The 12173-nt window shown below is 40.2% G+C and overlaps 1 protein-coding gene across 3 annotated transcripts in view; it reads left to right on the top strand.

Moving 5' to 3' along the window:
• Positions 1-12173, top strand: part of MICU3 (mitochondrial calcium uptake family member 3) — a 46896-nt gene that overhangs the window by 23868 nt on the left and 10855 nt on the right. The window contains exons 7-9 of one of the 3 annotated variants that reach the window (XM_033159542.1): positions 2965-3036; positions 5688-5726; positions 11829-11924. In XM_033159542.1, coding sequence (XP_033015433.1) covers positions 2965-3036; positions 5688-5726; positions 11829-11924 — 207 coding nt within the window. The remainder of the gene's footprint in view (positions 1-2964; positions 3037-5687; positions 5727-11828; positions 11925-12173) is intronic. The other 2 variants (XM_033159543.1, XM_033159544.1) reach the window with 2 other exon arrangements.

Here is a 12173-nt window from a genome sequence, read left to right as displayed (position 1 = left end):
GTATATTATACATTGCCCTTTTACCAGCTTCTTAAGTGTTTGTTTGTTGTATTTGTGCATATTGTAGCAGAAAACTTTTAAGTAAAAGTTGTGAAATTGTTATCAGAAAAAAATCCCTCTGATTCAAGAGTCAGCAACTAGATTGTCTGAACAGGCCTTTGTATCCCACCCTCAAAGCATGTACACTCTGCAACAACTTATTTCCCAGTTACTCACTGTGACTTTTCCTAGTTGGATACTCCAGCTACAGTATGTGGCCCCACTATGAAAAGGTGGCACTAAGGAACCATGTGGGTGGTTACCTAGCAACCATGTGCATGGTACACTCTTGTGGTTGTGATGATAAAGCAAACAGCACATGCTTCACGGAGGAGGTGAAGTGTGTGGCGGAGTGGGGAGAGAGCTGGGAAATGTGGGTGAAAAGAGAAACAATTGAGACTGAAAAACAAGCAAGTAAGTAGAAAGAAATGAAAATGAGAAATTTCTCCTGTTTTTCACTGATTGGATAACTACATGGTGGGTAAAGGTAAAGGTACCCCTGACCGTTATGTCCAGTCGTGGACGACTCTGAGGTTGCAGCGCTCATCTTGCTCTATAGGCTAAGGGAGCTGGTGTTTGTCCACAGACAGCATGACTAAGCCACTTCTGGCGAACCAGAGCAGCGCACAGAAATACCATTTACCTTCCTGCCAGAGCAGTACCTATTTATCTACTTGCACTTTGACATGCTTTTGAACTGCTAGGTGGGCAGGAGCTGCGACCAAGCAACAGGAGCTCACCCCGTTGCAGGGATTTGAACCGCCAACCTTCTGATCGGCAGGCCTTAGGCTCTGTGGTTTAGACCACCTAGTTAAACTACAATCCATGGTAACAGTTTGGAGATGTGGCAGTTCAGAGATGGAAAGAAGGGGTTGTTGATCATTACATGCATGGGTATTTTAATATCAGTCAGTAAGGGAGAAATGACACTGTGCTGTTGTTTCATGAGTTGGATACGCGGTAGCAATATGATGACCACAAATGAAAACATTATTTTTTAAAAATCTCTGTGGCAGGTTTGGGTAATCTCTGACCCTCCAGATGTTGTTAGAACTCTCAGCATCCCTCTCCATTGGCCATGCTTGCTGAGGCTGGTGTGAGGTTGTAGTTCAGCAACATATGGCGGGCTACAGATTCCCTACACCTGTTCTATGGTATTGGCCATGTGAATTGTGACCAACCTTTCAGAGCAAGAACCACTTTACCATCTGTGTTAGAAAAGACTTTACTAATATATATATATATATATATATATATATATATATATATATATGAATGGGCGGAAATCCTTAACATCTGTTCTAAAGAAAATCTGAATGTTTAATATGCCCTCAAGCGGCTGTTTTAACATTCATCTGTAATACTAAGAGTTACTGAAAGGCCAAGCAGACTCTTAAGTGAGTTCTCATGTAAATAAAACCTGTCTAATTAAGGCAATGGTGCTGCCCTTTATTAGGTCCCATTGCAGAAAGAACATAAAACGTGACAAGGAAGAGCTTATAACACCCAGTTTTTCCTGTATACAACACCACACCAAAAATTATCCAAACTAAGTCATCAAACACTTTACAGACTTTTTTTTATTAAAAGAAATCCTGTTTGCTTATGTCATAGGTTTGAGGTCAGAGAACAGAGGGATTTTGTTCCCTTGATACAAGAGATGTTGTTTTGTCCTTTCTGCTTTCAACAGTCAATCCCATTATTTTGTTTCAGACAATGTTCCTATGAAAAGTGCTCTCAGATTAATTCATGTTCACTGTCGTACTCTTTGGTATCCTGTAGCACTTCTTCTGCACAAAAGGTTCATTTCCAGAAGATCAAATGAGCCTTATTGATGAGTGCAACAAGATCTTCCTCCCCGTATCTGGTGTAGAGGAAATCAAAGCATGAACTGGAGGTTTAAAAAAAGTTCTTTCTGCTTTTTCAATTACCAACACTCTCCTTACCATTTCATGATGAATTGACCTTACTTTTTAGTTTACGCCAATCTGAGGTATTTCAAATGTTCAAAAAGAATATATTGTATAGTCTCCTGGGACTGTGCTACTTCAGAATGCAGATGGGGTTTTGCATGTTTGAAGGCTTCCCACATTCTCTGTGCTTGGAAAACTAATATGCCAGGAAGAAGTCTAGGCTAGAATCCTTCTCCCTAAGGTAATAGCTTTCTATATGTGGGAAATTTTTGATGAAGGGAACAATCAAACATGAAACCTCATCCTGCCTTCTAAAGTTCTGAAATTCCAGGGGGAGCAATATTCTTTTTCTGAGCATTTGAATTGGCTCTATGGCTCATTATTTCTTCATGGAGTCACAATTTGCAATGGAGGCTTGGATTGGATTGGATTGGATTGGATTGGATTGGATTGGATTGGACTGGTGAACCATGCTGTGGTGGACACATTCAAGTAGCTTTATTATTGGAGATAGGTGCCTATCAGTCCAAGTATGTAAGGAGCTATAGATCATGTTAGTCTAGTTGCCTGCTGATAACAAAATCCAATGCAGAACTTTCAGCTCTGTTTCTGAGTACTTAAATTGTATCTGTTGCTCAATATCTCTCCATTGGTTTTTATGGTGTCTTTCCTACATTTACAATTGCACAGATAGCACACAGAGAGAGTGGGATAGGTTTGTGTCAGTTGGTACATACGTCACAGCGTTGCACTTGCTTCTACCTAGAGATGAAGATGGGACTCAGGAGGAGAAAATGTGTATTAAAAACTCCATTGTGTTTGTTATAAATAAGTTTAAATATTAAGGGTACAATCCAACAAAAGTTAGTTGCAGATAAGCCTCACTGCATATACCGTAGCTTTTGTTGGATAGTGCCTTGAGGCATTAGTGTGTGATGGCTTTATGTCTGTAAATATCCTAAGACAGAGGAATGACTATAGGGAATGCAATTGGCTTTTTGTTTTTTTGCAGCTGCAAGACATATTCAGAAAGAAAAATGAAAAGAAAGAAAGAAGAGGAGATGTAGATAAACGTGCTATGCTGGTAAGTATTGATGAAAGAAACCTGTGGACTTTCTGGTTTTCTTCGCATGATTATTGGAGATTTATTATCTCAAATACTGCACAGAGTGTTAAGCTTACAGTAATAATCACAGGTACATATTTTCTATTATGTTGAAACTTTAACTGAAAGGGAGACATTTAGAGGGAGACAGGAGTACTGGTATGCTAATCAAAGAAACCTAAAGTCATACGTAAGAATGGGCAGAACTGCTGGATTCCACTCTACTAGCTGTGGCAGTGATCAGAATTATTTTAATTCCATTCCACCCCAAGTTTTGAATGTTTAATTCAGGCTTGCTACACTGAGATCCAGCAAGGGGGGGAAACAAACAAACCAGTGTTTGGATCAGAGACTGTTGGGTGCAGAGGATTCTGATCTAGCAAGTCTTACTGTTCCTGCTTTCTCTGCATCCGAGGACACATCTCCTAGGTTGTGGGTGGCACTCTGCATTCCTTGACCAAAACCTTCAGATTCAGTGAGTGAAAGATAAAAACACGAACCACATCACTAGGTCAGAGTCATTCACATGGGAGGGGAGGGATCTTGCACAGCCCAGGGGCTGTGGTAGACCTTCGTATCTCATAAGCCCACCCTTGAAAAGGCCCAGACCGGATTGTGATTAGTACTGCCCTGTTTGGAGAAGGCAATTGAGGAGGTTGTAGTATAACAATTACAAGTACCCTTGACAGATTGCCTTAACCCATTCCAAACCATTTGCAGAGCCATTTGCAGGACTGAATCAACCTTGATCGCCCTGATGGATGGCTTTTATTGACAGAAGGAAAGGAGGAGTGCAACCCTGTAATCATTACTTGATCTCTCAGGGGATTTGATACAATTAACCATAGTATCCTCATGAACTGACTTTGTGAGATGGGCATTGTGAACACTGTTTTACAGTGGTTCTGGGCCAATCTCCAAGGTCAGTTTCAGAGAACAGCATTGAGAATATATTTTAGACACCTGTCACTTGTGCTTGTCCACAATGATATTCAACATCTATATGGAGCCATTAGGAGATTGGGGGCAAGGTTTCAACAGTACACTGATGATACCCAGCTGTATTTCTCTGTAATATCTGTATCAGGAGAGGCTGTTCAAGCCCTGGGCCTGGGAGTGGGCTGATGGTGGACCAACCAACTCTGAATTCTGGCAAAGCGTAGGTGCTGTGGCAAGCAGCTCTTGAGTGTGGTTAATTGGTCAGTTTCCTGCTTTGAATGAGGCCATACTTTCCCTGAAGTAGCAGGTTCATAGTCTGGGGGTGCTCCTGAATCCATTTTTGTCACTAGAGGCCCAGGTGACCCCAGTAGCTAGGAGTGCCTTTTTCCAGCTTCAGCTGGTAAAACAGCTGCAGATGTTTCTGGACCATGATAGCCTGACAGCTGTTGTTTATATGTTATAGGGATGTGGGTGGCGCTGTGGTCTAAACCACTGAGCCTCTTGGGCTTGCCGATCAGAAGGTCGGCAGTTCAGATCCGTGTGACGGGGTGAGCTCCCATTGCTCTTTCCCAGCATCTGCCAACCTAGCATACCAGTGCAAATAGATAAATAGGTACATCTGCAGCAGGAAGGTAAATAGCATTTCTGTGTGCTCTGGTACTTATCACAGTCCTCTGCACCAGTAGCGGTTTAGTCATGCTGGTCACATGACCTGGAAAGCTGTACAAAGGTATGCTGGTAACCTGTAGATTGTGGCCTGCCCTTGAGGTGCAAAATGTTGCTAGTGCAAAATGGCTGCTCAGCTGCTCCTGGGGCAGGCTATCATCTGCTGCTGAAAGAATTGTACAGATTTCCAATTGTACAGAGCTGTTGTGACCAGGATACTTAAAATATAATTTCATCCCTTACACACCCAACTGATCACTGTACCCTGCAGAAAAGGACAACCTGCAGATATCATCTTATCAGGAGGTCCATTCCACATCATGTCAGAAGCAGGCCTTTAGTGTAGTGGTACCTACCTTTAGAACTCCGTTCCATTACATTTCAGACAAGTGCCACTGTTATTTTCTTTTCGGCACCTGTTGAAGACTTTTAACAAGTGGAGTTTTTTAAAATGCCCATCAGTCTGTGAATTTATTTGAAATTGTTATTATATATGTAATTGTTTTGTATATGGTTTACATTTTATTGTGAAATTGCTTCAGGAAACTTCATAGGCAGCAATTCATAAGTGAAATAAATAATAAGGTGCTTGAAGAGGAGGCAAAAATTATGTCTTCCCTTGTTCTAGATTGTTATTTCTAGAGCAGCTGCAGAACCAGCCAGAAAGTGGTTCCTACAGAAAACTGGGCTTACTACAGAAATGCTTCTACTCTGTTGAAATCCTGGTTTCTGTTTGAATTCTGTTGTGGGTGGAACTCTGTTCAGTCCTTCATTTTTGATAATCCTATTGCTGTGGTGACAATAGTTTGTTTTGATGACCTACTTTTTAAAAACCTTAAGAATATTTTAATTTTAAAAATATTGTTGAACTTCTTTAATTTTAAATAAAGACTTATCTTTAAGTAAAACTGTATTTCACAACAAGTACAATGGAAGTTGTTAAGCCCTAACCTATTGTTATCTTTTCTTTTTATCCTGGCTTCCTTTTGAAATGCAACTCTTCATTTCACTCTTTACTATATCAGCAACTCCAGCTTTATGGATACCACAGTTCTACTAATGCTGTATGTACTCTAAATGTATTATACTTCTGAAGTATTAAATCTATGTGAAATCGGCATTCACTACAAGAAATGATGCACAGTGTTAAATTAAAACCAAAATGTTCAGTGTTGATAAGAAGAAACTGTTTTAAGGTTCACCAAGAGGACTCCAGTTTTACCCTATAGCTGATCTGGGAGGATCAGTGATTGGGTTGGTGGAAGAAGCTGGTAGAAGGTGTAACAGTTATTTGTTATTTCACTGCTGCAGAACTTTTAGAGGGGTGGGCAGGAGCTTTCATTTGTAAGCTGAGTCAGTTTTATACTGAAGAAATACTTGGTCATTTTTTTATACAGTGGTACCTCTGGTTACGTACTTAATTCGTTCCAGAGGTCCGTTCTTAACCTGAAACTGTTTTTAACCTGAAGCACCACTTTAGCTAATGGGACCTCCCGCTGCTGCTGTGCCGCCAGAGCACAATTTCTGTTCTTATCCTGAAGCAAAGTTCTTAACCTAAAGTGTTATTTCTGGGTTAGCGGAGTATGTAACCTGAAGCGTATGTAACTTGAAGCTTATGTAACCCGAGGTACCACTGTATAGCATATAGGCAAAGTAGAAGCATGAGGGATCACTGCCTCAATAGGTTCTTCATTTTTCAAATCCTTGGTAGATTATACTCTCTGACTGTTCACCAAATGCAAGCTTTAATCCTCACACTAGATAATAGATGTTCCTGTTTTTGGTGAGCTCACCATACCATTTAGGGTAGATGAGGTTATTTTGATAGGATTTTAGTACTAGGGGTAGGATTCAACTAATGGAAGCCCTGTGCAAGGGCTTCTGCAACAGGGATTTTACCTTTCCTCCCTTGTGCATTCCCTGAAATTGGTTCTGGATGGGTTGGGAGCCCTTTAGCAACACCATGCAGGGAAGAAGGAGGAACCATTCTGCCTGAAAGTTTGATTAAGTTACAAGAAAAAATACAGGAACTTGCTTCTGTCCTCCCCCCCCTCTTTTTCTTTCATATTGTGGGTTAATTCTCTGGTGCATGGCCTGGTGTATGTATTTCGCATGCACTGCATGTGCCTCATGACTGGCTGAACTGAAAATGTCACAGCTAATGACTTTAGTATAACCTTTTATGCAGATGAAGCATGTATAATGTAAAAATACTGACATCCTTGGTATTGAATGCAGCAGATAACATCAAGTATCAAGCTAGTTAGCTAGTACCGGTATTTTTACAGTATATGCACACATGCACACACATACATTTCCTCTCACAGAATTATTCCTGGATTGGGCTTTTCAGGCAAATACATTTTAGGAATGGTACCCCAGAATTGGGTACTGTTTTCCTTGTTTCACTGCTCACACAATATATTTGCCTGAGAATCCCATGATGAGGATTATGGCAATGAGTATTTGTCTTGCAATTTCTTCCATTGGTCCATGACTTCTAGGCACAGGCCTGAGAAGTTTTTCTTTTTGTCCAAGTTGAAATGGAAAGATACTGTACTGCCATTTTGTTGTGAAGCCTTCCTTGACTCTTCTAAACAGATTTTATTTGAAAAAAGTACATTGATCAGGAGAGGTCACAACTATAGAACTACTTATGTCATAGATAATACATATTGTGAAAGTTCTCATCTGTAGAATTTAAGGTTTAAAATGTAAATGATGCATTCCACATACCATTGAAGCTAATGAGAAAGGTATTTGCATGTATTGTATGAATTAAGATTGGCAATCACGGCTACATGAAAAATATATTAATTTTGTTTCTAATGTATTGATGCAGACTTCAAAACTCTCTTCTCTACTGCTGGAATTAGCCATGAAGTTAAATGCAGTGTAACTTGGTAAAGCTAAAGCTAAGGAATACTATTTTTAAAAACAAAAACAAAAATTCTTGTGACACTTTAAAGGCTAACAGATTTATTCACAAAAGTTCACAAAGTTTTTAACCATAATAAATTTGTTACTCTCTAAAGTGCCACAACAATCTTGGTTGTTTTTGCTGCAATAGACTAACATGGCTGCTCCTCTAGAAACCTCCCCCCCAATCTTTCTTCACACTTGTTTATTCCCTGAAATATAAGTTTAAAAATTATTAATATCTAGGTTTAGCTGCCAGTTCATGGCTGCATAGATGGATGTCCAGGGTCCTGTCACTCCTGGGTTCACAAGATTCTCCACTTTTGAGATTCATTCCATATCTTCCCCTCAGACCCTAAAAGAAAAATCTTGGTTCTGCCACCTCTGCTGCAGCACCTGAAAGATTTGGAAGAGAAGAAGAGAGCTCAAGATGGTTTTGTGGAAAGTGCTTACACCTTCATTTGCCACTTTGGCATTACCCAAAAGTTGTATGAGTGCAGTGACAAGTGGTTTTTCCTGAATGATGCCTCTGAGCACTGAGTCAGCATTAAGAGCACTTCCCCTTGTACCCAACTCTATGATATCAGTCAATGTGGAAGGAGTGAGACATTAGAGGATCTGATATTCCCCCCCCCCCACACACACACATATTAAATGCCTTGACAGCCTGCTACATGCATCTGCTTATCCCTTGAACCTAAGGCCATCAGGGAACTGCTCATCATCCTTTTGTAGTTGAAGGACGCATAACCCCCTCCCTCTGTAGTCAACATAACTCTTCCTCAGGACACCCTCCGTCAGGAATAGCACAACTGCTACTATCTGCCAAGGACGTTCATTATTAGGTGTGGGGTGGACACAACAATCTGTACGTGGCTTCCCAACCATTTCTGCATTCTGCTGCCTACATATATACTACGCTACAGGGTGGTTCATAATGAAGTATACAGTTTCAACGCACTATAAAAAAGAAGAATGTAATGTATCTTATGTTACCTGTAACAGAATTGTAGGGGAATGTTTAAAGTTTTTTTTTATAAACAGTCACAGATGTTCTGTGTGTGCACCCTTTGTCACACGACACACATTGAACCGGTAATCCATTTCTGCCCAAACACGACTCACCCTACACGTTGATTTTCCCGGGCTTCGTTGAATAGCGGTGAAAACACTATCAACGACTTCTTCCGATACACACAGTCGTCCAGGACTTCTAAGTTTGCAGAAACAGCCCGTAGTTTCAAATTTTTTTATGCCAATTGTACATACATTTTCTGCTTGGAGGTTTTTTTTCTGAATTGCGATCGAAATTGCCATCGCACAATAGTTAGATTCTGTTTTGTTCAATTCAAGAACACAAAACGCCTTCTCCACTGTAAACGCAGCTATTTTGCCTGACTAGTCACATGACACGCGCAGAAGAAGAGGAGGAGGAGGAGTTTGGATTTGATACCCCGCTTTATCACTACCCCAAGGAGTCTCAAAGCGGCTAACATTCTCCTTTCCCTTCCTCCCCCAAAACAAACACTCTGTGAGGTGAGTGGGGCTGAGGGACTTCATAGAAGTGTGACTAGCCCAAGGTCACGCAGCAGCTGCACGTGAAGGAGTGGAGACGCTAACCTGGTTGACCAGATTGAGACTACCGCTCTTAACCACTATACCACACTGGCTCCCACTGTTGCCTACGTCACTTCCCTCAGTAATGGAACACAAACTTTATGAGTACATTTACCTCACGGTTCGCAGTTGTGCTCCGTGTTGTCGCCTGTTGCTTGTCTTACAGCAACTGAAAACTCTATACTTCATTATGAATCACCCTTTATATTTAATGTAAATGGTCTTAGGTGCAAACATCAGTAGCATAATCACAAGTCACCTTGGACTGCATCACTGTCTACTTCTAAATTTTGCTATGGAATCTGACAGAACCACTACAAGAAAACAGCATATTACACTAAATAGATTGTATGACCAAGCAGCTCTTGGGTTCTGGTGAGTCCCTACTTCCCAACAGAGGATAGTTTTTACTGGCAAGTTCAGATTGTGCCACTGTAATGTGTCCTGTACTTCATTCCACCAGTCTCACTGGTGTCACAGGAACATGTTGCCCATCGAGCAACCATAGTCACCAGTAAATCAGGCTTAAGTAGATGTCAACACCTGGTGCTGTGTGCTTCTAAGAGCTGCCTCCATGGACTCCCAGGACAATCTCTAGTGAGACCTATCTTCACCATCACCTGAGCAATCCTATTCAAGTCAGGAAATCCTAGAATATGGTGGATTTTACAGTAATGTCATCCATCAGTATCTCCCACTGACAGCTGTCTCCATGAAGGAGATACACACCTGCTGCTGAAGTAACCCAGCTAAAGTGAGGGATTTCCCACCTTGAAATATTCCTGTTGCAGCAGCCGCTGAGAACTATCTCCATGGAGACAGCTCCCAAAGGGACAAAACAGCAAACACAGAGACATGCAAGGAATGTGAGTACAGGCAAAGTGTAGGATGGAAAATCTCTTTCCTTCTGCCTTGATCCTTCTGCTTGCTGTGAATTATTTCACTTCCTTGTTTATAGTATGTGTTCCTATATATGCTACCCCATCTTGTCACTATAACATTTAAGGATGCTGCATTTATGGATATAAGACACATCCATTCACACCAGTGGAAGACTGAGGTGTGATTTATAGTGTTTTCAAATGACAGCTACGATGGCCCTTTAAAAAAAGAAAAAAGATACCAAATCTTTAATGGCATGGTTTTCCTACTGCATGTCCTCTGCATTTTGAACCATAGGAAAGAGATGCTGTAGTACAGCACCATGCCAATACCTTCACCTGAATCTAACAAGAAACATTTTTTAGAAACCAACCAAACCACAAGCACAAAATTGTTTTGTATAGAGAAAGACCCCTTCATTAACTACTTAAAGATGATCAGGACTGGCAGCTGTGATAGCAGCAAACATGGACTCCCAAACCCCACACACTTCTTGCTGTTATCTCATGAAGGATCTATGAGCTGAGTACTGGACTTTTCTTGGAAATACCTGGTATGCTCCTAGTTTTTTTTTTGTTTCAGGTCTCTGTCTACCACACTCCATCTTCTCCAGCCTCTCAAAACATAACTGTGTCCAGGATTTCAGCACAAAGCTTCATGCAATATTGCTGGCAAATTTGGAGTCCCAGCACTACTTTTCTAAGCACACGTGTTTGGAATTTTAGTTAAAATTGATGGTACTTATTTCTGACTACACTTACGGATCAGAATGTCAGCTGAATAATTTTGGTACTTTTCAGAAGGATGACCTAGTATACGAACATACACGTTGTAAGCTTCACTCCGTGTCATCTGACATGTCACTACAAAAAACCCCAACATAAGAACATTATTTCTTCACATATAATTAAAGATAGCTTTCTTGCCTGAAGAAAAATATCTAAAGTAGCTAGAAATATTTATATAATATATAGAGAGGGTGTTCTTTTTATCTTTTCATATATGTTGGCTACTGATCAAAACTCCGAGCATAATCCAGCCAAATTAAATGTCACTAAATTCTTCTGATTTCAGTAGGAGATAGTTAAGCGTGTGCTTAAGTATTTCCCATTGAAATAAATAGAACTTAAAATTCTTAATTGGGTGGGATCTTCCCCATACTGCATTTTAATCTAGTAAGAGTAATACTTCACAGACTTGCTCCAATTAAGAGAGAGTTCATAGGCTCCAATTTAGGAGAGAGTTCAGCGAGACAAATTAGTCAAGACTGAAATCCCATTTACTTCAATGGAGAACCGTGACTAACTTTTTCTGGAATGGACCCACATTTCCCCCCTAAAATAGAATGGGGGAAAAAGTCTAAGATTCTAGTGTCTCATGAAGAAGAAAACTTATCACATGAGAATCATTCTTTTTAAAAATATGTACAAAACTATGTTTTGTTCCCATGTGCAAAGCTATATCATAATATTTTTAAAGTTGGCAGTATCAACCTAATAAGATTACATCATCATGAATAAGTGATTCTCAGGGACACTGCTGCTTTGAAAAGGGCAATGCGTTATAAGCAATGTGTTATACAATATTTTTCTTTGTGTAGGAAAAATGGAAAAGGTGATCACATACCCAAAGAGCTTTCTCTTTTTGAAGATTAGTTAGCAAAGATGTAAAAGTGTATAAGCTGCTCTTGGTTTTTATTACTTTATTACCCCTTCCCAACAAACCTATGCATCTTGAAAATTTTGCAGGTGCTAAAATCAGAAGGAGAGGACCTGGTTCCAAGAAGCTACTGGGATACTCTGAGACGTAGCACAAGCCAGGCACTCTTTTCGGACCTTGCAGAGGTATAACAAAACCTCTGTATGGTCCATGAGCTGTTCTTCGTTTTTCTTTTTCTTTTTCGTATTCCATTTTATTGTGTATATTGTAAATATTTTAAAATTTTAAATTACCCCTCCTCCTTGCTTTGGGGTTGTTGTTTTTGTTTTTCCCATGGTTTTGGTTTGGTATTTGCATTTGTTATATTTGTTGCATAAGAAAAACATGCATTTGACACATACTTTAAACTGCCATACTTCTTGTTTACTAACAGT

This window comes from Lacerta agilis, chromosome 9, assembly GCF_009819535.1.
Source record: "Lacerta agilis isolate rLacAgi1 chromosome 9, rLacAgi1.pri, whole genome shotgun sequence".
In the NCBI taxonomy this organism is placed as follows: domain Eukaryota; kingdom Metazoa; phylum Chordata; class Lepidosauria; order Squamata; family Lacertidae; genus Lacerta; species Lacerta agilis.
This window is presented reverse-complemented; position numbering and strand designations above follow the sequence as displayed.